The 27,780-nt window shown below is 41.0% G+C and overlaps 1 protein-coding gene across 1 annotated transcript in view; it reads left to right on the top strand.

Moving 5' to 3' along the window:
- Positions 1 to 14,086, top strand: part of ESPN (espin) — a 304,695-nt gene extending 290,609 nt beyond the window's left edge. Inside the window, exons 13-15 of the mRNA XM_075328416.1 lie at positions 8,193 to 8,272; positions 8,391 to 8,402; positions 11,693 to 14,086. Of these exons, the coding sequence (XP_075184531.1) occupies positions 8,193 to 8,272; positions 8,391 to 8,402; positions 11,693 to 11,840 (240 nt within the window). The 3' untranslated portion in view covers positions 11,841 to 14,086. The remainder of the gene's footprint in view (positions 1 to 8,192; positions 8,273 to 8,390; positions 8,403 to 11,692) is intronic.
- Positions 14,087 to 27,780: the final 13,694 nt, after the last annotated feature.

The following is a 27,780-nucleotide window of genomic DNA, read 5'->3' as shown; positions in this document are numbered from 1 at the left end:
GTCAAACATTTAGGGACCCACTTTGCAGATCGCTTCCTCATGTCCAAATGTTCATGGGTAATGACACAAACACGTTCACGGGAAATCCCCATGATGTCTGCTATTGCTTTAGCTGAAACCAGTATGGGTTTGTGCACAGCATCGACAATCTTCTGAACAACAACCACTCTCGGTCGTCCGGGACGTTCCTCATCATTGGTGCTGAAGTGGCCCGTTTTAAATTTGACAACCCAGTTCTTCACTGTGGAATATGAAGGGCATTGATCCCCCAATGTCTGTGACATATCACCGTGAATATCCTTTGTGGACTTTCCTTGCAGAAACAAGAATTTTATCACTCCTCTGCTCTCAGTTGCTGTGAATATCGCATTAGACTCCACCATTTTGTTTTCCCGCGTGCGTAGAACACTATTGCCATAAGCAACAAACACAAAATTTTGAAAACATATATTAGACACATAAGGCTTTCCTGTAATCTAACATTCGTTACCATGGAAACAAAAAAAATCACAAAGCCAAAGACTTATCAGCAGCCCATTGTATTTGTACATTATACAACTTTAAAATGGGTGCATTATCTCAGATATCCCCTCCATCATGACACCAATGACAAAAACATATAAGTGATATAGAAGGGTTAATAATTTCCATACTTCTAGATTTGAAATACTTTATTATTACATTTAGTTTTAATTAGTAGATTTTGTTTCAGTACATACTAGTCTCATAGTTTGATATTCAAGTTTTATTTTTGTTTAAAATATTTTCTTATTTCATAGGAGAATCTTTAAGTCTGCCTTGAAGTTGTATACTTTTTTTATTTCATGCACATTAAAATATAATTTTGATTAAGGCTATAATCCCATTAACTATTTGGGGAGCTTAAAAAGGACGTATCACCTCCTAAAAAAAAATATTAAATTAAATGAGACCAAAATATTAAACCTTTCTCAAATAAGGAGACTGAAGTCAGATAAAGTTGGGGCTCCCTTCTGTGACATTATTTTGACAGCTGTGTTAAGGCTGCTTTACACGCAGCGACATCACTAGTGATGTCGCTGGTGAAAGCACCCGCCCCCGTCGGTTGTGCGTCACCGGCAAATCGCTGCCCGTGGCTCACAACATCGCTAGGACCCGTCACATGGACTTACCTGCCTAGCGACGTCGCTGTGGCCGGTGATCCGCCACCTTTCTAAGGGGGCGGTTCGTGCAGCGTCACAGCGACGTCACACGGCAGCCGTCCAATAGAAGCGGAGGGGCGGAGAGCAGCTAAAAGAAAGTGACGCCCACCTCGTTGCCGGAGGACGCAGGTAAGCTGTTGTTTCTTGTTCCTGGGTGTCACACGTAGCGATGTGTGCTGCCTCAGGAACGACAAACAACCTATATCCAGCACCAGCAACGATATTTGGGAATAGAACGACGTGTCAACGATCAAGTGAGTAATTTTGATCGTTAGCAGTCGTTCGTACGTTTCACACGCAACGACGTCGCTAATGAGGCTGGATGTGCGTCACGAATTCCGTGACCCCAACGACATCTTGTTAGCGATGTCGTTGTGTATAAAGCCCCCTTTAGGCTAAGTTCACACGTGCTATTTTTGCAACATTTTTTTGCTGCTTTTTTTTTATTGCAAAATGGGATTCGAACGTATATGCCGACCGGGCCACTGACTATAATGGCGCAAGTAAAGTCACCGTGTGCTCTGTCGTGCACCATTTTTGGGGATATACAATTACTAGAGGTGAATACCTAGACGTAGTCTGCTGCATCTGGGTGTCCGCCTCCAGTAAGCGTGTGCCCCCGAAAATGGTGCACGACAGAACACACAATGACTCCGTCTGCATCATTACAGTCAGTAGCCCCGTCGGTGCATACGTCCGAATCCCGTTTTGCGGGGAGTTCAGATGGAAGCCCCGACGGAACCACTGAACGGGGAAAGGAACCCAGTGTGAAATCACCCTAAGATGGAAGCATGGAATTGGAGTACAGTGAAGATCTGTGCTCCTTTCATACTTCATGCTGGATGTAGTTAATGTATGTCTGAAGAAATATAAGATGGATTCCTGTGTATGAAGCAGCAGCAGGAGGCTGGAAACAGCAACTGAGGTAAATCCTATCACATCTTCTCATCATTGTGTTGTGCTTGGCTGTCTGTGGGAAATAAAAGTTACAAATTCAGATCTACCCTTTACAGGCAGCTCATTCCTTTTTAGCAATTTAACCCTTTACAGGCAGCTTTGTCCTCCTCTTACAAATTGTCCCCCAATTTTGTTTCACTGAATCACTCCCCACTGGGATGAATTGGCGAATTAATTCAGCATATTTGTGATTGTCCTGTGGTGAGTTATGAGACCCATAGCTTCTCTCTATGGACCAGCAATCAAAAAAACAATGAAAACAAGCCAAATAGCGCCCAGGCTAGGCAAAATCATCTGATTAGCTAATGACATATATTTGAGAAAAGTCTTATAATTTAATCCACAGTCACTTTTTATGTTTTCTTTTTTTTGTAATCTACAGGTTTTACTACCTACAGTGTTTACCTTAGGTGACCTTTAATTACGGTATATAGTGTGTTGTAGATTCGTAAGCCCCCTTTACCTGCATCCCCTTCCCCGAGTGAAGCCAGAAGCTTTTTTTTATTTTACGCTAGGTCTATTTAGAATTTACTGCTTAGTTAAAGACAGTCACACACTTTCTAGCACTGCATAGATAGATCATGCATGCGGATTTCATTTCTTTTATTATATTTTGGGGTTTGGTTTTTTTTTCAAATACATATATATTGGGCCGCATGTATCAAAACTGTCTCAGAGACTAATTGACCACTTAGCGTCCATATTCCATCCAGAACTAAATCTGAATTCTGTCTGCTTGATACCATATAATACAGTTCTGAGACATCAGACACATTATATATAACGCAATATTTTTGGGATTTTTTAAAATTAGGAGCCAACAGGTTGTCGCCGTGTTTTATGTGTGTTTTTGGCCTTTCAGTATTCTTTGTAGTTCAATTTTAGTTAAAATATGTTTGTGTAGATGACTTTTCTTCGGCTTTTAATAAACTTGCTCAAAAATGTATCCAGTTTGATCATTGCTTATTTTTTTCATTTTAGAAAAGTTGGAATATTATAACTAACTATCTATCTATCTATCCCTCTATCTATCCCTCTATCTATCTATCTATCCCTCTATCTATCTGTCTATCTATCTATCTATCTATCCATCTATCTATCTATCTATCTATCTATCTATCTATCCCTCTATCTATCTATCTATCTATCTATCCCTCTATCTATCTATCTATCTATCTATCTATCCCTCTATCTATCTATCCCTCTATCTATCTATCTATCTATCTATCTATCTATCTATCTATCCCTCTATCTATCTATCCCTCTATCTATCTATCTATCTATCTATCTATCCCTCTATCTATCTATCTATCTATCTATCTTTCCCTCTATCTATCTATCTTTCCCTCTATCTATCCCTCTATCTATCCCTCTATCTATCTATCCTTCTATCTATCTATCTATCCTTCTATCTATCTATCTATCCTATCTATCCTTCTATCATCTATCTATCTTTCTATCTGTCTATCTATCTATCTATCTATCTTTCCCTCTATCTATCCATCTTTCCCTCTATCTAGCTATCTATCTATCTACCTATCTATCTATCCCTCTATCTATCCTTCTATCTATCCATCTATCTATCTATCTATCTATCTATCTATCTATCTATCTATCCCTCTATCTTTCCCTCTATCTATCCATCTTTCCCTCTATCTATCCATCTATCTATCTATCCCTCTATCTAGCTATACCTCTATCTATCTATCCTTCTATGTATCTATCTATCCATCCTTCTATCTATCATCTATCTATCATCTATCTATCTATCTTTCCCTCTATCTATCTATCTATTATCCCTCTATCTATCCCTCTATCTATCTATCCTTCTATCTATCTATCTATCCTTCTATCTATCATCTATCTATCATCTATCTATCTATCTTTCCCTCTATCTATCTATCCCTCTATCTATCCCTCTATCTATCTATCCTTCTATCTATCATCTATCTATCATCTATCTATCTTTCCCTCTATCTATCTATCTTTCCCTCTATCTATCTATCTATCTATATCTATCTATCCCTCTATCTATCCCTCTATCTATCCTTCTATCTATCCTTCTATCTATCTATCTATCCTTCTATCTATCTTTCCCTCTATCTATCTATCCCTCTATCTATCTATCTATCTATCCCTCTATCTATCCCACTATCTATCCATCTATCTATCCTTCTATATATCTATCTATCCCTCTATCTATCCCTCTATCTATCTATCCTTCTATCTATCTATCCTTCTATCTATCTATCCTTCTATCTATCTATCCTTCTATCTATCTATCCTTCTATCTATCTATCTATCTATCTATCTATCTATCTATCTATCTATCTATCTATCTATGTATCTATCTATCGTTCTATCTATCCTATCTATCTATCTATTTTTCCCTCTATCTATCTATCTATCTATCTATCTATCTATCTATCCATCTATCTATCCCTCTATCTATGTATCCCTCTGTCTATCCCACTATCTATCCCACTATCTATCTATCTATCCCTCTATCTATCTATCTATCTATTATCTATCTATCCATCTATCCCTCTATCTATCTATCCCTCTATCTATCTATCCCTCTATCTATCTATCCCTCTATCTATCTATCCATCTATCTATCTATCTATCTATCTATCTATCTATCTATCTATCTATCTATCTATCTATCTATCTATCTATCCCTCTATCTATCTGTCTATCTATCCCTCTATCTATCTATCTATCTATCATTTTAAAGTAGAAGACAGTGAGAATATTATCACAAGATACTGTAGAAGGAGAGGATAAAAGGCTGGACTTATCTAAATTTTATAATAATGGAAGATGGTCAGTATATGTCCACATGATACAGTAGAAAAAGAGGTCAACATGTTGGCAGGATCTGACTACACATGGTTTGTTTGTAGTCTGTAGCCATGGAAACATTTATTGTAATCTATTCTTAACCATGTATCATTTATTTTTATTTGAAATGTTGCCACAAATATTACATACCTCTTAAGAAATACAGCCAAGTTATGATAACTTTTATTATAATTTCAACAGCTAAAAAACTGTCATCCTTGCATCTTTTTCTTCCATTATGCATTTTCCAAACACATCAGCATAGGATGTATGCTATCAAGCGTGCTATAGATCACGGAATAAAGGGGTTATTCCACAACTAAATAGGTGACTTGTACTTGTTATACTTGTGATGAGATACCCCGGTGTTCTATTGATCTCCCAGAGCATCCATCCAATGTGTCCAGCCAGTACTGTTGATTACGTAAGCTTAGTAGTTAAAGGGTTATTCCCATCTCCAAGATCCTATCCCAATATGTAGTAGGTGCAATATTAATAATATTAACAAATACCTCCAATTAGAAATGTAATATAGTTCTCCTGATTAGCTTTATTGCTTACATCATGTGCAGGTCATTGCAGGACCTTAGGTATCCATGGTTATGACCACACATATAGTGTCAGTTAGTTACTTAGTTTAATTAGTTAGTTACTAGCGCGTGGTTATAACCATGGATACCTAAGGTCCTGCAATGCCCCGAACATGAGGTAAGAGACATAGAAATGTAGTATAGTTCTCCTGATTAGCTATATCTTTTACCTCATGTTCAGGGCATTGGAGGACCTTAGGTATCCATGGCTATGACCACAAGCAACTAACTGTCACTGTATGCAAGGTCATAACAACAGTTATCCATGGTTACGACGACGAGCAACTAACTTACTGTCACTATATGCAAGGTCATAACCATGGATACCTAAGTACCTGCAATGCCCTGAACATGAGGTAAGATACATAGTTAGTTAGGAGAACTATACTACATTTCTATGTCTCTTAACTTATGTTCAGGGCATTGCAGGACCTTAGGTATCCATGGTTACGATGACGAGCAACTAACTAACTGTCACTATTTGCGAGGTCATAACAATGGTTACCTAAGGTCCTTCAATGCCCTGAACATGAGGTAAGTGATTAAGTGAATCAGGTGAACTATACTATATTTCTAATTGGAGGTATTTGCCAGTATTATTATTATTACATCTACTACATATTGGGATTGGAACTTGGAAATGGGAATAACCATTTAAGTGCCATTACTCTGGAATATTCTGTACATGAGCGATGGAGTTTAGATGTAGCCAAACAGTAGGTATCCGCTCACGATTTGTCACTTTATGTAACCAGCAATGGACACACATGATTGTTGTTCCGAATGATAAAATCTAAAAAACGGATATCCTAATATGTAACAGGAACACCTTCACAAAGGTTTTGTTTAATGATTCCAAATAAAATAAAATGCTCCATTCTTCATAGTCTAATATAACCCTCATATACACTGAACAGACAATCTTAAACAGTTTCACATTGTTGGTTTTTTTGTTGTTACTATATTGAATAAAATATTTGGTTTACTTTGCAATGAGATAAAAAAAATTCCCCCCACATTATGTATTCTGCTTTCCCTGTTCTCTTCATCTCCTTTCTTAACTCTACTTTTACGTTCCTGTATTCTATTTTTACTCTTCCCCTTTTACATTTCTTCTGCTCTTTCCTTCTTTCTGTTCGGCTTCCTCTTCCTCCTTTTCTTCTTTCTGTAATTTGTACTAATTTCTTCTCATCTCTTTCTTTCCTTTCATTTCTGTTTCTCGCTTCTTTTATTCCCTCTTCTCTCTTCGTTTTTTCCCCTACTTTATCATATTTTTTCTGTTCTCCTCTCTTTTGTTTTCGTTTCTTTTCTGCAGTTTGCCTCTCTCGTCTTCACTCTTTCTCTTCTCCGATTTCTTTTGTTCTTTTTTTGTCTTTTCCTTTTTGCTCTCTTCTTATCTGTCTTTTTCTCTAGTGCTTTCTACCCTTCTCTTTTCATATTTTCCTTTTTTTTTTTCTTTTTCCATGGTTTTGTTCTTTTTCTTGTTTACATATCTTTTATTCTCTCCAGTTCACCTCTGATCTCATCTCTTCTTTTGTTTCCTTGGTTCCTTTTGTCTCTACTTCTCATCTCTTCACTTTTATTATCTTACTCTATCTTTTCTTCTTTTCTATACTTTACTATTCTCCTTTGCACCTTTTTCATCTCTCCCGAGCTCTCCTTCTCTCCTTCTATTATCTCTTCTCTTTTATTCTTTTATCCTTTTCTTTCTTTGCTTCTCTTTCCTTCACCTCTTTTTTTTCTCTATTTGTTGCATTTTTTTTCTTTTCGCCCCCATTTTTTCACTTTGCAGTAGTATTTATTACATCTGTTACCTTTTAGCCAAAGATGTTATATACAAAAGGGTGTAATAGGTGCCAATGTTGGGTTAAAAGTAGGAAGTGTAAACAATTTTCAGAGGTGTTTTCTGGAAAGGACATATGCTGGAGACAAACATGTATCCTTAATAAAAAAAATGGCAATGGTGCCTTAAAAGGATTATCCACTACTAGGCTACCCCCATTTGACGTTTTGCCCAGGTAAAATAATAAAGCCTATACTCACCTCCCGGTCCGCAGCCATTCCAGTGGTGTCCGGGATCGCGATGCCGGGCCTCACTTGGGGATGTGATGCAATGCGAGCACCATGTTCATTAGTGCCGGCTTCCTTCTCCCCACCTTCAAACCAAACGAGTTAATCAACCGGTAGTAAGCGCAGTGCTCCTCTCACTTCCTGTTGATTGTTCGTTTGGTCCGAAGGCGGGAGGAAGGAAGCCTGTACTGATTGGACGCAAAGGTCACATGGCATCACAACCCCACGTAAGCCCCGGTACCACGGTCCCAGACACAGGTGGAATGGTAGGTGAATATAGTCTTTATTATTTTACCGATCCTGGACAACGCTGGAAGGGCATCCATAGTTACATCCTTCTATACTAACTCTCGGTATAGATTAATCTACCTGAACTTTTTCCTCTTCCTTTTGTGTACCTATTAGAAATGACCAAGGTAAGTATTTTATCGATGCCGATGGGAACCTCTTACGGATAATAAGTGAGTTAATCCTCGGTTGTATTACAGATTTTCATTGACGTAATAGTTGGATTCATGTATCTATTCATAGTTGCCTATTTCTCATACAGGAGCAGGAAGAAGCTGCAAAGTTATCTACCATGCCAGCATGGCGGAGGGAAATCCTGAGGAAGAAAATGGAGGACGAGAAGTAAGACTGGATACAATTTAAATCACTACATGTTGAATATTTATTTATTTTGTTGTCTTTTTTTATATAATTCAATGTTATTTTTTTCTTTTTCCCTTTGCAAACATTAATGTGACAGAGAACAGAAAAGGTGAGTGTCTTGATTTATTTTGTAAGGGTGGCCGTATGCTTTCAATAGTTGTCACATCTATTACTTCCAATGGCTTGTTGTCCATTTTCTAGATAGGAAGAGGGGAATAGGCCACTGCCAGATTTCTCAGGCGGAGGCTTATCTTCTGTGAATACAAAGGGTTGAAATGCAACATAATTGATTCTTCTTACTTTTGAAATTTGAATTTGGAGGAGAGTCAGGGAACCCCAATACTTATTAGATATCTGTCCGAAATCTTTTGGTCCGGTCGATATCTTTTGGTCCGGTCGATATCTTTTGGTCCGGTCGATGTTCATTTAATGTATATTTCTACTTTTACTCTTTTCAGAATATTACCACTTAAATATGACTGTCAAGATTACAACCTTTTGTATGTATAAGCCCATATATTTTATATCAGATTGAATCTAATTGTATAAGATCTTAATGGACGTCTTCTTGAATCTAATTGTAAAAGATCTCAATGGAAGTCTTCTTGTAATCAGCCGAGAAAGATTCTTCTAGCATTAGCCAAATCTTGTGTGGCTACTACTCACATCCACAAACAAACACTTTTGGATGATCCAAACATATAGGGTTATGAAAAGATCTTTTGACATTCTGTATGTAGGTACAGTTTCTGACTCCATATTGGTAGTTACCCAGATTTGTCTCAGGCAGATATAGGTGTAGCAGGCAATTTGATGAATTAAAAGGTACCTTTAAAGAGGGCCTTTAACTTGCTAAAAACTGAGTTAAAACACCTTGTAAAAATCCCTGGGCTCCCCTGAGTCTGCCACTTTTTTCCGTTTTGCGCTGCATTGCTTCATTGCAAAGATATTCATATTTGTTGCTTTTGGAGCACAATGTGTGAAATCTCTGCTTGCAGACCAACTGGACATTTCTCTAGAGTTTTCTGAGGGGCGTTTGCTTTCCGCCCTCCCGTACACAATGCTATGAAATGCAAGCGCCTGCCCCCAGATTAGACTCTGATGAGAAGCCCAGTTGGACAGCAAGCAGAGATTTCACATACAGTCCAAAAGCAACAAATATGAATATCTCTGCAATGGAGCAACACAGCACAAAATGGAAAAGAGCAACAGAATCGGGGCAGTTCAGAGATTTGTACAAGGTATTTAACTTTTTTTTAACAAGTGAAAGTTATTTTTAAGAACTTGTTCGCACGTACAGTACCTGCTGAAATTTCTGCAGCGATTTGACAGCACATGTGCGCTTCAAATCGCTGCAGAAACACTGCATAATGGATGCAGTGTTTTAGCAGATTAGATGCTGATTTCATGCGCTCTGGATGCTGCCTCTCCCATAGAGCGGGAGCTGCATCCAAAGCACACAAATTAATTGACATGCTGCATTTTTGAATGCATGGATTTGGGTCAAAATTTTAACATCCAAATCACTGCGCTCAAAAAAGCATCATGCGCACCTATGAAGCACAATCTACATAGATTGTGCAGGGGACGCAGGACGCATGCATTTACGCTGCAGTGCTAAACGCAGCGTAAATGCATGAAATTAAGCAACGTGCGCACGAGCCCTTAATGTTGTTAGGTGGTACTGTTGCCACATAAATCTAGTCTTGTTATGTCTCTATGAGCATCTTCATGAGTATCTTGTCCCCTTGACTAACAAGACTAGATGAAAAGGGGGCCAAATCTCAGGAATAAAGAGGTATAGGAAGACAAAAACACCAAAATAGAACAGCGGCATTCACCCTTAAAGGGATCCTGTCATCAGAAATTTAGCTTTAAACCTAAAAGTTTGCCCCTCTGCAGCTCGTGGGCTGCATTCTAGCAAGGTTCCTGTACTTTTTGTGCCCCCTTTGTAACCAAATTAAACACTTTATAAAGTTGTACCTTTTTGTCTGCAATTCTTGTAAATTATCCATGGGGGCGGGCTCTCTTGCGTCCGTTGCTGTCCCTCCTGCAGATTGACGCCATCCCCCATTGCTCCATTTCATATCCCAGGACGCCGCCCACTGCGCCCGAGGTGCCGCCCACACCAGGATCGCTGGTGATGTGGTCGCAGGCACGAGATTATTGGCGGCGCTGTGATTGCATCGCAAGTGCCCGCCCATAATCTCGTGACCGCGATCTCCCCTCTGCCTCCAGCGTTCTGCGCAAGCGCTGGAAGATGACCCGACGTCACCTCCTTCTATTTCCTGCTGCAGGGCAGGATGGGATGGGAGGAGCGGAGCAGCACAGCACAGGTTACAAAAAAAAACCAAAAACCGTTTAGTGCTTTTCACTTTTCAGAAGACAATGTGTGTCTTTGTTTGATTTTACATGTTTTTTTACTGTGTACGTCGCTCAGATCCTCTCCGCGTCTCCTCGTATCCTGTGCTGTGCTGCTCCGCTCCTCCCATCTATTTCCTGCTGCAGGGCAGGATGGGAAGAAGGTGACGTCAGGTCATCTTCCAGCGCTTGCGCAGAACGCTGGAGGCAGAGGGGAGATCGCGGTCATGAGATTATGGGCGGGCACTTGCGATGCAATCACAGCGTCGCCCATAATCTCGTGCCTGCGACCACGTCACCAGCGGTCCTCGCGTGCACAGGACCTCGGGCGCATTGGGCGGCATCCTGAGATATGAAATGGAGCAATGGGGGACATCGTCAATCTGCAGGAGGGACAGCAACGGACGGACGCAAGAGAGCCCGCCCCCATGGAGAATTTACAAGAATTGCAGACAAAAAAGTACAACTTTATAAAGTGTTTAATTTGGTTTCAAAGGGGGCACAAAAACTACAGGAACCTTGCTAGAATGCAGCCCACGAGCTGCAGAGGGGGGAACTTTTAGGTTTAAAGCTAAATTTCTGATGACAGGTTCCCTTTAATGTTTTAGGGGAGAAGTTTTTTTTAATTATTGGACACATTTCTCATAGTGTGCAGTTGGGTAACCATACTTCAGCTTACTAAGGAGCCATTTTAAGGGTTATAGAGGTATCTTTGATTGCCCCATCGCTTACCTACTTACAAGTCTACTCTATTCTCCCCTTCCTCCTCCTCCTCATCTTTCTTCATGTCCGTCAATCTTCTTTATGTTACTCCCTAAAGAGGACAAGGGACAAACACTCTTCCGCTAAGGTAAGATTGCCCACATGTCAGTCCACGAGCTTTCTTGAGGATGACTATCCAAACTCCTCATAAAGGCTCATCTCATTTTCATAGAACAAGCAGCCAGGAAAATGAAAAATGGTACAAGAAAATTAAATTAGGGAGACATTTGTTGACTTAGGTTTCTAACCTTCACCACCTTCATTGTTGTTTTCCAGAAAAGATCAAGAGAAACAAAAGAAAGAAGACGAGGAACGAGAAAGAGAGCAGTCAGAAAAGCTAAGAACACTGGGTTACGATGAATCCAAGTTAGCGCCTTGGCAAAGGCAAATTATCCTAAAGAAAGGGGACATAGCAAAACATTAGGTTTATTCAATTTTCCATCCTTCATCATTCATGTCACCTCAGAGTTTATATTGTCCGCCATTCGGTTTACAGAGGAAACATTATCAACCAGACAGCTGGGAAGCTGCAACCCATCGCGGGAGGGAAACTGTAATTCTGTATGGACTGAAACAAGATTATATCTCTAACAGGGGGCTAATATGAAATAAAAAATGTCTAGACACCTCCGATTATATACCGTATATATATATTGCTATTGGATTCCTCATCCCTCACCATTAATCTCTACGCAGTGAAGGAGAAAAATGTGGAAACCATAATGTCTTTTAGTTCGCAGGGATTTGTTTTATTATTTTTTAGACCATGCTTTTACTACTTAGGAGTAAAAATGCTGTTGATCATATTTTTTTCATCTTAGAGAGGTCCCCAATGATAGGGGGAATACATGGTGTCCCATTCCTGGGCTGTAATATGTGGCAACTTGGCAGCAGACCCCCACGGAAGAAATATAAAATTACGTGTAACATTGAAAATAGTAGTTTATCCATGACACTCACAGCTTCGTGTGGCCTTAGGGGTAACATTTGGGCCTTTTTCTGTCTGCAAAGCAGTGGGTATTCTATATAAAACACACTCCTTCAAACTGTAAGAGTGGAATCAAACATGCAGGTTTTAATTCAGTTTTTAACCCCAAATTAGAGTTAAGGAGAACAGGAAAGAGAAATAAAGGGAGCAGGCTGACAAAGTTAGGGGAGCAGGAAGGAGAAGAAAGAAGAGCAGGAAAGAAAAGTAAGAGAAAAGAAGAAATAAGGGGAACATTAGTGAAAAGAAAGGGGAGCAGGAAGAAGAAGTAAGGGGACAATGAAGGATAAGAGCGAAGTGCAGGAAAGAAAAGTAAGAGGAAGAAGAAATAAGAGGAAGAAAAATGAGAAGAAAGGGGAGCAGGAAGAAGAAGTAAGGGGAGCAGAAAGAAGAAGTAAGGGGAGCAGCTAAGAGAAGGAAGAGGAAGGAGAAACAAGTGGAACAGAAGGGTTAAGAAGAGGAGCAGGAAGGAGATATAAGGGGAACAGGGAGAAGTAAGGAGAGCAGGAAAGAGAAATAAGGGGAGTAGGAATTAGAAGAAAGAAGAGCAGGAAAGAAAAGTAAGGGGTTAAGGGAGAAGAAATAAGGGGAACAGAAGGGGAACAGAAATTAGAAGAAAGGGGAACAAGAAGAAGTAAGAGGACCACGGAAAAGTAAGGACAGCAGGAAAGAGAAATAACAGGAGCAGACAGATGAAGGGGAGCAGGAAGAAGAAATAAGAGGACCAGGAAAGAGAAGAAGAGCAGGAAAGAAAAGTAAGGGCATGAGAAAGAAGAAATAAGGAGAAAAAGGAGAAGAAAGGGGAGCAGGAAGGAGGAGGAAGAGGAAGGAGAAATAAGAGGAACAGAAGGGAGAAGAAGGAGAGCAGGAAGGAGACATAAGGGGAGCAGGGAGAATTTAGCAGAGCAGGAAGGAGAAGTAAGGGGAAGAAGAAGGAAATGTAAGGGGAACATGAAGGAGAAGTAAAGGCAGCAGGAATCAGAATTAAGGGCAGTAGGAAGGAGAAACAAATGGTAGCAGGGAGAATAAGTGAGGGGAGCAGATAGGAGAAGTATATGGAGCAAGAACGATAATTAAAGGGAGCTCAGAGAAAAAGTAAGGGAAGCAAGAAGAATTAGAGGAAGAAGGAATGAAGTAGTAAGGAGAGTGTGAAGGAGAAGCAAGCAGATCAGAAACAATAAGTTAGTGGAACAGGAAGGAGAAATAAGAAGGGAAAGAAGGAGTAATGGAAGCAAGGAGAAGAACTAGGAAAGTGGGGAGAATTTACAGGTGCTTGAGAGAGGTAAGGTGAGCAGAAAGAAGGTGTAAGGAGAGAAGAACAAGTAAGGGGAGCAGGGAGAATATGTAAGGGGAGCTCCGCCTGAGACCTCTTCTCTGATCGCTGTATACAGAGCACTGAATTGGTGATATATACACAGTTTAGAAAGCACTAACAGCGCTTCCCCCTCCAGTCTGATAGGACTTAGAAGGCTCAGGGCTAATGTTCTAGTACCAAAGGTCTTTAATCACTTCATCATGGGCAGGGTTCACGAGGTGTAAAAAAACGCAAAATCAAACAAGAAGAAAGAATCTGATATTTCAAAACACTGTTCCCCAACCCCAATAGAAAAATAAAATAAAGCATCATATGTCCAATGCCCTTTGTAGTTATAAAGAAAAAAAATAAAAGCAGGCATTTATCTAAATTTTTTTTCATTACATTTTCACCAATTTGAGGCAAAAATATATAGAAATGACAAAAATTAGGCACAATGAATCAAATAAAATGGCAAAAATTATTTAAATAACTGGGCAGCAAAAAAACTTGACAGGTCTTAAATCCGAATGTACTACAAAAAAACATGCGCCTGATCATGAATGGGGGGTCAGGAACCCGTTTTATAAAGCCTTACCTTGATGTGGCTTTTGGATTTCATCTTCTGCAGTCACAGGAATAAGACACAGGGGACACAGAACATGGGGGACAGGTACACCTTTGGAGATTTTGTAAGGAGCAGCCTCACCTCCTACAAGTCCTCACTTCATATTTCCCATTGCTTTTATATCGACTTTTGCTTTGGCTTAAAAAACTGCATCGAAAAGTGCACCAAAAACTACATGTCACAATAATAATAATTGTCACAAAGTCATCCCAGAAACATTATAGGGCCTTTATTTTAGTAATGAACCCGCACTAGTAATCCTGTTTACCTTGTAGCTCATGATTGCGTAGGAAAGTTCCACACGTCCGTGAAATACAGACTGTGCTCAAATTGTAATACTCAGCCTGACCACCAGGTGTCCTGACCTGAGCTAACTGTTTTATAGGCATATATATGAGAAGTTAGCTCGTCGGGACACCTTGAGGTTGGACTGGGTATTACAGTCCACGCATTACTTATATACTGTATTTTGAAAGTGTGAAACCAGTTTTACTTTGATTTAACATCAGGATTATTTGTGAAGAAGGGGGAACATATAAAGTTGGCCTCAAGTCTTGGACCTGTGTACACTTTTATGAATTGTTTCATTTTCATTTTATTTCATAATTTGCTAGGCATCACTTTTCTACTTTCAATGGAAATTAATGGGAATGACCATGATCTATTTATTTCCATACAGCTTGATTACCATGATCCATTCAGGTTCATACAGTTTGCTTACCAAGATCCATTCATGTCCATACTGTGTTCTGACCAAGATCCTTTCATGTCCATACATTGTGATGAGCAAGATCCATTCATGTCCATACATTGTGATGACCACGATCCATTCAGGTTCCTACAGTGTGCAGACCATGATCCAGTCATGTCCATACTGTGTTCTGACTAAGATCCATTCATGTCAATACATTGTGATCACCAAGATCCATTCATGTCCTTACATTGTGATGACCAAGATCCATTCAGGTTCATACAGTATGCTTACCAAGATCCATTCATGTCCATACTGTGTTCTGACCAATATCCATTCATTTCTATATATTGTGATGACCAAGATCCATTCATGTCCTTACATTGTGATGACCAATATCCATTCATGTCCTTACATTGTGATGACCAAGATCCATTCAGGTTTATACAGTATTCTGACCAAGATCCATTCATGTCCATACTGTGTTCTGACCAATATCCATTCATTTCTATATATTGTGATGACCAAGATCCATTCATGTCCTTACATTGTGATGACCAATATCCATTCATGTCCTTACATTGTGATGACCAAGATCCATTCAGGTTTATACAGTATTCTGACCAAGATCCATTCATGTCCATACTGTGTTCTGACCAATATCCATTCATTTCTATATATTGTGATGACCAAGATCCATTCATGTCCATACTGTGTTCTGACCAATATCCATTCATTTCTATATATTGTGATGACCAAGATCCATTCATGTCCATACTGTGTTCTGACCAATATCCATTCATTTCTATATATTGTGATGACCAAGATCCATTCATGTCCATACATTGTGATGACCAAGATCCATTCATGTCCATACTTTGTGATGACCAAGATCCATTCAGGTTCATACAGTGTGCAGACCACGATCCATTCATGTCCATACTCTATTCTGACCAAGATCCATTCATATTCATTCATTGTGATGACCAAGATCCATTAATGTCCATAAATTGTGATGACCAAGATCCATTCATGTCCATACATTTTGATGACCAAGATCTATTCATGTCCATACAATGTGATGACCAAGATCCATTCATGTCCATACTTTGTGATGACCACAATCCATTCAGGTTCATGCAGTGTGCAGACTATAATCCATTCATGCCCATACTGTATTCTGACCAATATCCATTCATGTTCATTCATTGTGATGACCAAGATCCATTCATGTCCATACATTGTGATGACCAAGATCCATTCATGTCCATACATTGTGATGACCAAGATCCATTCATGTCCATACATTGTGATGACCAAGATCCATTCATGTCCATACATTGTGATGACCAAGATCCATTCATGTCCATACTGTATTCTGACCAAGATCCATTCATGTCCATACTTTATTCTGACCAAGATCCATTCATGTCCATACTGTGTTCTGACCAAGATCCATTCATGTCCATACTGTATTATGACCAAGATCCATTCATATCCATACTGTGTTCTGACCAAGATCCATTCATGTCCATACTGTGTTCTGACCAAGATCCATTCATGTCCATACTGTGTGCTGACAAAGATCCATTCATGTCCATACTGTGTGCTGACAAAGATCCATTCATGTCCATACTGTGTGCTGACAAAGATCCATTCATGTCCATACTGTGTTCTGACCAAGATCCATTCATGTCCATACATTGTGATGACCAAGATCCATTCATGTCCATACATTGTGATGACCAAGATCCATTCATGTCCATACATTGTGATGACCAAGATCCATTCATGTCCATACTGTGTTCTGACCAAGATCCATTCATGTCCATACATTGTGATGACCAAGATCCATTCATGTCCATACATTGTGATGACCAAGATCCATTCATGTCCATACATTGTGATGACCAAGATCCATTCATGTCCATACTGTGTTCTGACCAAGATCCATTCATGTCCATACTGTGTTCTGACCAAGATCCATTCATGTCCATACTGTGTTCTGACCAAGATCCATTCATGTCCATACTGTGTTCTGACCAAGATCCATTCATGTCCATACTGTGTTCTGACCAAGATCCATTCATGTCCATACTGTGTGCTGACAAAGATCTATTCATGTCCATACATTGTGATGACCAAGATCCATTTATGTACATTCTGTGTTCAGACTAAGATCCATTAATTTCTATACAATGTTCTGATCAAAATCCATTCATATCCATACATCGTGAAATCTAAAATCTATACACATTGGGCACTGAAGTGTTCACCCCAAAATTCAACCATTATGGGTTCCAATATCCATGCATATCCATAGACTGGGAACATATACTCTGTGGACCCCAAGATCCAAAACGTTTTGAGGGCTTTACGGCAGCATGGTGGCTCAGTGTTTAGCACTGTACATGGTGGCTCAGTGGTTAGCACTGTTGCTTTTCAACTCTGGAGTCCTGGGTTCAAATCTTACCAAGGACAATGTCTGCAAGTAGCTTGTCCATTCTCCCCATGTTTGTGTTGGTTTTCTCCTACCCTCCAAAGACATAGTAATAGCTAATGTAGATTGTGAGCCCCAATGGGGACAGTGACGATGATATCTGAAAAGCGCTGTGTGAATGGTGTTATATAAGCAAAGCATAATGTTAAAATAAATATTAACGCCTGTAAATTGTGAGCTGGGAGATTTGCACACGTCCATTCCAGTTAGTCCCCAGGAACCATATAGGTCCAAGATCGGAACCCAAAATATATTGCTCAGAAAAATAAAGGGAACACTAAAATACCATTTTGTTGTTTAAGTGTTCCCTTTATTTTTTTTGAGCAGTATATACTGTATATATAGTTGAAGGCCCCAATACTGTCTTTATCCCATGATTTATACAGTGTGGTGGACCCACAAAATCCATATATTAACAATCAATGTGAACCCTAAAATCCATACAGTATACATTCCACTCCGAAGAGCTATACATGAAAAAGCGACTTCATCCCCGCCGTTTATAGAAATACCGCCATTTTTAAGTTGCGGACAGTCTTTCGCCTCTAGGTAAAAACAAGACAAAATTTCCACCATGAAGTGTCATGTTTGTAGGGATTTTTACATATTGTATATACAGGATATATTCCATACATGTTTAATGAATGTTAGATATTAGAGGATGTCAGATGCGTTCTGTGTGCAATATTTTTTTTTTTTAAAGAAAAACCTATTTTAAAGAAGAGATACAGTAAATAATATATTAACATATTTGGTTTATAAAGTCTATATATATATAATACACAGATGCCATACTCATTGCCATTGCCATGTTAGCAATATTTTCTACACATTTGTCATGTTTTTTTCCTGCTTCCTTCTAGCAATGTCTGGCATATACATATATATATAAATATATACATATAAATGAGAAATCTATATTGTGTAAACGCTGAAGAAAATAAATATATATAGTATGTTTTCAAACATACAACGCATCATACGTGTGGTTGTTGTGGACACATGGCTGTCGACGTTGATGATGTCATCGTATTTTTGTTCTTTTGCAAATAAATTATTTATTAAAGGATTGAATGGCAAATAATTTATTTTATATCATTAGACTGCAACTTGTTTATTTGGCTGGTTGGAGATTGAGTGATCCAATTATCTCCACTTCATGTTGTGGAAAAGAACCCAAAAAATTCCTAAAAGTCCAGGCAGCCTGAACCCCAAGATCCATATAGTTTGGAACCCACGTATGTCTTAACAATGTGAATCTATGCTGTAGTAAAGCAACAGAATATATATGAAGGTGGGGTGTGCCTTTTGAACTCCAAATTAATAAAATTTGTTTTACAAGCGCTCGGCAAACCAATACAGCGCACACGCTTAGTATGGTGTACGCAGAGAATTCTCCGTTATTGGTACATGTGACCAGTTTATATAAGGTCACAGACAAAAGGCCGCTTTACACGAAATGAGATCGCTAAAGCAATGTCGTTGGGGTCACGGAATTTGTGACGCACAAACGGCCGCGTTAGCGATGTCGTTGCGTGTGACACCTATGAGCTATTTTGAATCGTCGCAAAAATGTTCAAAATCGCTAATCGGTGACATCACCCCCTATTCCCAATTATCGCTGCTGCTGCAGGTACGATGTTGTTCGTCATTCCTGCGGCAGCGTACATCGCTATGTGTGACACCGCAGGAACGAGGAACCTCACCTTTCCTGCGGCCGCCCGCAATGAGGAAGGAAGGAAGTGGGCAGGATGTTACGTCCTGCTCATCTCCGCCCCTCCTTTTCTATTGGGCGGCAGCTCAGTGACGCTGCTGTGACGCTGAACGAACCGCCCTCTTAGTAAGGAGGCGGTTCGCTGGTCACAGCGACGTCGCAGAGCAGGTATGTGCGTGTGACGCTGCCGTAGCGATAATGTTCGCTACAGCAGCGATCACCACATATCGGCCGTACGACGGGGGCGGGTGCTATCACGCTCGGCATCGCCACCAAATGCTAGCAATGTCGCAGCGTGTAAAGCGGCCTAAAGCCCTTGTCCCTCTGAACTATGCACCAATAAGAGCAGTATGGGTGTGTATAGAAATGTGAAACTTCCCTGCCCATCAGTGTTAGGCCTCCTTCACACGTCAGTGATTCTGGTACGTATGTTGCAGTTTTTATATGTACCAGAATCACGGACATACGCAGACCCATTAAAATCAATGGGTCTGCACAAACATCAGTGATTTTTCACTGACCGTGTTTCTGTGTGGTGCACATGCGTGTCCATGTTTCCGAACAGAGAAAAGTCCGTTATTTTTCTAGTATCACATAATGGTGTGATCCGTGTAACACATACCAGCAAAAAAATGTATCTTTGAAATAAAATTATTTTTATACTCACCTTCTCCAGCACTGCTGTCTACGGCCTCTGCTGGCTGCTGCTTCCAAGCCAGCTAATTATGCTCATGAATATGCACTGCACTGCAACCCAGAAGTAGCTGCAGAGGGAGACAGCGGCGGCCGGACACAGCAGAGCCAGAGATTCAGCACCACGGAGAGCAGGAGCGGGGACAGGTGAGTTTGAAATCACGACACACAGAGGGACATACGCATTTTTAACACGTCAGTGAAAAACATCTGTGTTTTTCATTGACGTGTGAAAGAGGTCTTAGCTGAACTCTATGACAAAAAGTCCAGGCAGCGGGAACCCCAAGATCCATATTTGCAAAAAAAATCTTGCCAAATCAGACGCGGTGATTTTCTGGATTTGTTTTCTCATTTTGTCTCTCATAGTTGTGGTCACCTATGATGTCAATTACAGGCCTCTCATCTTTTTAAGTGGGAGAACTTGCACACGTGGTGGCTGACTAAATACTTTTATTCCTCACTGTATATTAACCCCTTAACAACCGATGACGTACTAGGTACGTCATGGATCGTGTGCAGTTAATCCCCGCCCCCTGCCGTGAGCAGGTCGCGGCGATCCGCGCACATTTCAGCTGTTTTCAACAGCTGACATGTTTGCCTGCTAGTCGCGGGTGGAATCGCTTCCACCAGTGACCATTAACCCCTTACATCTCGCTGCCAAAATCTGGCAGAGAGATGTATATGCGCGCCGCCATGACAGTGACTTACCCCGCCCCCATCGGAAGTCACGTGACATGATCACTTGACTTTCGGTGGTTGCCATGGTAGCACAGGGTCATGTGATGACGCCTGTAGCTAACATGAGTCACTTCCTCTCAATGCCGGAATACAGCAATACAGCCGGCATTGAAAGTAAAGCACCAAATCTGCAGTTCTCAGCTCTGTAGCTGTGATCAGCAGATAGATAAGAGCGATCGGATTGCTGATCGCTATAGCTCCCTAGGGGGACTAGTAAAATAAAAAAAAAAAGTTAAAAAAAGTTTTAAAAAGTAAAAAAAAATAAACATAAAAGTTCAAATTAACCCCCTTTCACCCCATTGAAAATTAAAGGGTTAAAAAAATAAATAAATATACACATATTTGGTATCGCCGCATTCAGAAATGCCCGATCTATCAAAATATAAAATCAATTAATCTAACCAGTAAACTGCGTAGCGTCAAAAAAATTCCAAACGCCAAAATTACGTTTTTTGATCTCCGCAAATTTTGTGCAAAATGCAACAACAGGCGATCAAAACATAGCATCTGCGCAAAAATGGTACTGTTAAAAACGTCAGCTCAGGATGCAAAAAATAAGCTGTCACTAAGCCTCAGATCCCGAAAAATGAGAACGCTATGGGTTTTGGAAAATAGCGCAAAACATGCGCCACTTTTTTTGGACAAGCTTGTGAATTTTTTTTAACCCCTTAAATACAAGTAAACCTATTCATGTTTGGTGTCTACAAACTCGCACTGACCTCAGGCATCACAATGACACATCAATTTTACCATATAGTGAACACTGAATAAAATATCCCAAAAACTATTGTGCGATCACACTGTTTTTGCAATTTTTCCACACTTGGAATTTGTTTGCCGTTTTCCAGTACACTATATGGTAAAACTTATGGTTTCATTTAAAAGTACAACTTGTCCCTCAAAAAACAAGCCCTCATATGGCAAGATTGACGGAAAAATAAAAAGGTAACGGCTCTCGGAAGAAGGGTAGCAAAAAAAAAAAACGGAAAAACACAAAATGCCCGGGGGCTGAAGGGGTTAATATTGCTAAATATGTTGATAAAGTACCTGAGGCTTCAAAGACTGTTTGGTCTTATCCTAAGTATATTATTAAAATAGCTGCCTTCACTAGAACAAAAAAAATTCCATCTTAGCCTATCAATCTGAAGATGCTAGTGTAACAGAATTCATAAAACGCCTAAAGATTGTCACTTTAAAGTATAATGGATAAGAGATAATCCATCCTTTTTCGCTGCTGTCCCAAAAGCATTCATTTGGAACAACTAAAGAAAAATATCGTTTCTTACAATTCCTCTAGAAATGATATTTTCCAAAACGAATGTTGTCAAAAGGTTTGCGTTCATTAAAAAAAATAATAAAAAAATGTTATACTCTGTTGGAAGATGGTTATGCTAAATGTAGCCACCGTATGATTGCCATGTGAATTGAATGTTTCAAAGCCAGGTTGCTATATATTGAAATTGTGATCCTTAAAAAGTAATTTTTAGTTCATAAATCAATAGTACACATGAAAATAAGCAACTTTGTAAGATATCTTATCAAATACATTTGCTACTTTAGCCTCTTGGACTGATTTTCCATTAACTCGTGGGTAAAATCTGTAGATTTTCACATTATTGAGATAGGAGATGACAGTTGGTGCTCATAAATTTCTATGCAGAGTTGAAAAGGAGGGAGGAGCTAGAGACAGACAATCTGCTGCAAGTTCTCCTGAAACCACATTTAGGGGTACTTTGCACGCTGCGACATCGCTAGCCAATGATAGCGATGCCGAGCGCGATAGTCCCCGCCCCCGTCGCACATGCGATATCTTGTGATAGCTGCCGTAGCGAACATTATCGCTACGGCAGCTTCACACGCACTTACCTGCCCTGAAACGTCGCTCTGGCCGGCGACCCGCCTCCTTCCTAAGGGGGCGGGTCGTGCGACGTCACTGCGACGTCACACGGCAGGCGGCCAATAGAAGCGGAGGGGCGGAGATGAGCGGGACGTAAACATCCCGCCCACTTCCTTCCTTCCGCATTGCCGGTGGAGGCAGGTAGAAGATGTTCCTCGCTCCTGCGGCTTCACACACAGCGATGTGTACTACCGCAGGAACGAGGAACAACATCGTATCTCCTATTGGTGCGACATTATGGAAATGACCGACACTACACAGATCACCGATTTACGATGCTTTTGCGATCGTTTATCGGTGCTTCTAAGCTTTACACGTTGCGACGTCATTACCGGCGCCGGATGTGCGTCACTTTCGATTTGACCCCGACGATATCGTAGTAGCGATGTCGCAACGTGAAAAGTACCCCTAACAGTCCAAGAGTAGAACGAAGCTGATTTGTCTAATAAGATATATTATAAAGCTTCTTATTTTCACATGTATTATTCATTTGTGGAAAATAAAAAAATGAAAACTCTTTGAGGAAATATGATTCAGCCATGTACTTAAACTACATTTGCAATCTATGGAACAATTGTACACATGAATAATCATTACCATCATTTCAACATTTTACATTGTATGTATACCCAAGGTGGGTTCTAATGAAAAGTATGGCTGGTGAATTGTGATGAGCGAGCACTATCATGGTCAGGTGCTCGGTACTCAGTTAGAGATGAGTAAGCACTACCATGCTCCGGTGCTTGATACTCGTAACTAGTGAGCGGGCACTACCATGCTCGGGTGCTCAGTACTCGTAACTAGTGATGAGCGGGCACTACCATGCTCGAGTGCTCAGTAGTCGTAACTGGTGCTGAGCGGGCACTACCATGCTCCAGTGCTCAGTACTCATAACTAATGATAAGCGGGCACTACCATGCTCGGGTGCTCAGTATATGTAACTAGTGATGAGCGGGCACTACCATGCTCGGGTGCTCAGTATATGTAACTAGTGATGAGCGGGCACTACCATGCTCGGGTACTCAGTACTCATAACTAATGATAAGCGGGCACTACCATGCTCCGGTACTCAGTAGTGGTAACTAGTGATGAGTGGGCACTACCATGCTCCGGTGCTTGGTACTCGTAACTAGTGATGAGTGGGCACTACCATGCTCCGGTGCTTGGTACTCGTAACTAGTGATGAGTGGGCACTACCATGCTCAGGTGCTCAGTACTGGTAACTAGTAATGAGTGAGCACTACCATGCTCCGGTGCTCAGTACTGGTAACTAGTAATGAGTGGGCACTACCATTCTCCGGTGCTTGATACTCGTAACTAGTGATGAGTGGGCACTACCATGCTCCGGTGCTTGGTACTCGTAACTAGTGATGAGTGGGCACTACCATGCTCGGGTGCTCAGTACTTGTAACTAGTGATGAGCGGGCACTACCATGCTCAGGTGCTCAGTACTCGTAACTAGTGATGAGCGGGCACTACCATGCTCGGGTACTCAGTACTCATAACTAATGATAAGCGAGCACTACCATGCTCAGGTGCTCAGTACTCGTAACTAGTGATGAGCGGGCACTACCATGCTCGGGTGTTCTGTACTCGTAACTAGTGATGAGCGGGCACTACCATGCTCGGGTGTTCTGTACTCGTAACTAGTGATGAGAAAGCACTACCATGCCTGGGTGCTCAGTACTCGTGATTAGTGATGAGAAAGCACTACCATGCTCGGGTGCTCAGTACTCGTAACTAGTGATGAGTGAGCACTACCATGCTCAGGTGCTTAGTACTCGTAACTAGTGATGAGCGGGCACTACCATGCTCGGGTGCTCTGTACTTGTAACTAGTGATGAGCGGGCACTACCATGCTCCGGTGCTTGGTACTCGTAACTAGTGATGAGTGGGCACTACCATGCTCCGGTGCTTGGTACTCGTAACTAGTGATGAGTGGGCACTACCATGCTCAGGTGCTCAGTACTGGTAACTAGTAATGAGTGAGCACTACCATGCTCCGGTGCTCAGTACTGGTAACTAGTAATGAGTGGGTACTACCATGCTCCGGTGCTTGATACTCGTAACTAGTGATGAGTGGGCACTACCATGCTCCGGTGCTTGGTACTCGTAACTAGTGATGAGTGGGCACTACCATGCTCGGGTGCTCAGTACTTGTAACTAGTGATGAGCGGGCACTACCATGCTCAGGTGCTCAGTACTCGTAACTAGTGATGAGCGGGCACTACCATGCTCGGGTACTCAGTACTCATAACTAATGATAAGCGAGCACTACCATGCTCCGGTGCTCAGTACTGGTAACTAGTGATGAGCGGGCACTACCATGCTCCGGTGCTTGATACTCGTAACTAGTGATGAGTGGGCACTACCATGCTCAGGTGCTCAGTACTCGTAACTAGTGATGAGCGGGCACTACCATGCTCAGGTGCTCAGTACTCGTAACTAGTGATGAGTGGGCACTACCATGCTCGGGTGTTCTGTACTCGTAACTAGTGATGAGCGGGCACTACCATGCTCGGGTGCTCAGTACTCGTGATTAGTGATGAGAAAGCACTACCATGCTCGGGTGCTCAGTACTCGTAACTAGTGATGAGTGAGCACTACCATGCTCAGGTGCTTAGTACTCGTAGCTAGTGATGAGTGAGCACTACCATGCTCAGGTGCTTAGTACTCGTAACTAGTGATGAGCGGGCACTACCATGCTCGGGTGCTCTGTACTTGTAACTAGTGATGAGCGGGCACTACCATGCTCGGGTGCTCTGTACTCGTAACTAGTGATTAGCGGGCACTACCATGCTCGGGTGCTCTGTACTTGTAACTAGTGATGAGTGAGCACTACCATGCTCGGGTGCTCAGTACTCGTAACTAGTGATGAGTGAGCACTACCATGCTCGGGTGCTCAGTACTCGTAACTAGTGATGAGTGAGCACTACCATGCTCTGGTGCTCAGTACTCGTAACTAGTGATGAGTGAGCACTACCATGCTCGGGTGCTCTGTACTCGTAACTAGTTATAAGTGAGCACTACCATGCTCTGGTGCTCAGTACTCGTAATTAGTGATGAGTGAGCACTACCATGCTCGGGTGCTCGGTTCTTGATAAGAGCAGTTGAATGCTCAGATGGGCGAGACTTGCGTAACCGAGTATAATGGAAGTCAATGGGGAACTCGACCATTTTTCTGTAATATCTTCTGGAAAATGCTCGAGTTCCCCATTGACTTCCATTATACTCAGTACAAGTGAAGAGCCCGTCGGAGCACCCAACTGCTCATTACGAGCCCCCGAGTATGGTAGTGCTCGCTCATCACTAGTAAAAAAATGTTTCCATTTATAATGATCTATAAAATTCTACATTTTTAAAAACAAATAACTAAGATGAAACATTTAATTAGCGAGTTGTCTATGACTTGAAATGACACGGATCAGATTTAAAAATTACAGAATAAAACGTTCCCATCCAATCATGCATGAGCTCCCATGACACTTTATGTTGCCATTAGTTGCTACATTTTGGGCTATCACCATTATGTAAAAGAACAAGACAAACTCAGATACATATGAATATATAGTTCCATTGTAATTCTGATTTCCACATTCCACATCACATAGTATTGACATGGCTTCTGTATGGGAAGGTTGCTGTAGGTGAGACCACTGGGTGGGTCAGGGAGAACTCAGGACAATAGCAGAAGATTGTGATATAAGTGAGGTTCAAGGCACAAATGCCCAAGTCACCAGATGAAGCAAATGTTACGAGTGTTTAGATAGTGGTGATAAAGTGGATACCTCTAGATGTAATGAGTAGAGGCAGCGTCAGACTGGGAATTCTTCGGACTACAAGAGGACATGAGTTAGATGACACCCAACATCCACCATCAATTTTATTGAAATTTGTTATCATTGTATACACAAGACATCACATAATAAAAGAAAAATCAAAATCAAACTGGTTATTTGTTAATCTACCAATATAAATAGATCCTAAGCGGTAAGAGATTGGCTTCAAACTCATCACCAAATGTGAGTTTTCTACTGGACCTTCAGGTCTCATAATTGTGTAAAGACCTCCATACACATTAGACAAATATCGGTATTGTCTGATTGTCCAATATGCATTGGGGACTTCCAATAATGTCGGAGAAGACAAGGATCTGGAATGTTAGATCAGGTGGTAAGTGCTCCTAGAGGAATCATGCAGTGGCTCTCATAGATAACACAAGGACGAGCCAGTATTCCTGTGAATGGGGGTTCAAAGCAATAACTGCCAGCTGATTGTTTAGTCAACAGTTATCTATTGTCTATGGGGGTCAAGTCTGGACCCACCGGAGGATCCTCTTAATTTTTTTGTGAGCCAGTGCTACCCTTAAAGGGAATTTGTCAGATGGCTTTCTAGTACAAACTAATGGTATTCTGGAATAGGACTTGGGCAGATGTTTCAGGATCAGTAACATTTATTGCTCTACCTTATCCTGTTATCTTACTGTAAGCTCTAAAATTCAGTGTCAAGCAGTGGCTAGTCAAGCATATGTAAATCCAAACTGATTTATGCACTGCTCCCCATGCTCTCCCATGCTGGCATCAGTGATAGTAAATGACAGTGAAGATTTTTACTATCACTGTAGAGAGATGGCCATAGAGAGCAGTGCATAGTCAGTTTGGATTTTTACATATACTTGACTATCTGGCGTGGGACACTGAATTTTGTTATCACAAGATAACAGGATAAGGTAGAGCAATAAAAGTAACTGATCCTGCTAATCAGGCATATGTAAATCCAAACTGATTATGCCCACCTCTCCCTTGCTGACATCAGTGATAGTAAAAATCTTAAGGCTATGTGCCCACGCTACAGGATTTACCGCGGATTTTGCCGCGGATTTACCGCGGATTTGCCGAAAATCTGCAGCAGCAGCACTTCCAAGCCATTTCAATGGCATTTTGGAAATGCTGTGCCCATGCTGCGGATTTTTCCGCGGCGGATTTGCCGCGGATTTTGATCTGGAAAAATCTGCAGCATGTCAATTGTTTGGTGCAGATTTGGTGCGGATTTTTGGCTTTGAATGGGGAAAAAAAAAAAAAAAAAAATCCGCATCAAAATCCGCGGCAAATCCGCGGCAAATCCGCGGCAAATCCGCACCCGCGGATTTTCAGGCAAAAAAATCCGCAGGGACATTCTAGCGTGGGCACATAGCCTAACTGTCATTTACTATCACTGTAGACAG

The sequence above is a fragment of the Anomaloglossus baeobatrachus genome, chromosome 11 (assembly GCF_048569485.1).
Source record: "Anomaloglossus baeobatrachus isolate aAnoBae1 chromosome 11, aAnoBae1.hap1, whole genome shotgun sequence".
NCBI classification, from domain to species: domain Eukaryota; kingdom Metazoa; phylum Chordata; class Amphibia; order Anura; family Aromobatidae; genus Anomaloglossus; species Anomaloglossus baeobatrachus.
Note: the sequence above shows the minus strand (reverse complement) of the source record. Positions and strands in the feature narration are given on the sequence as shown.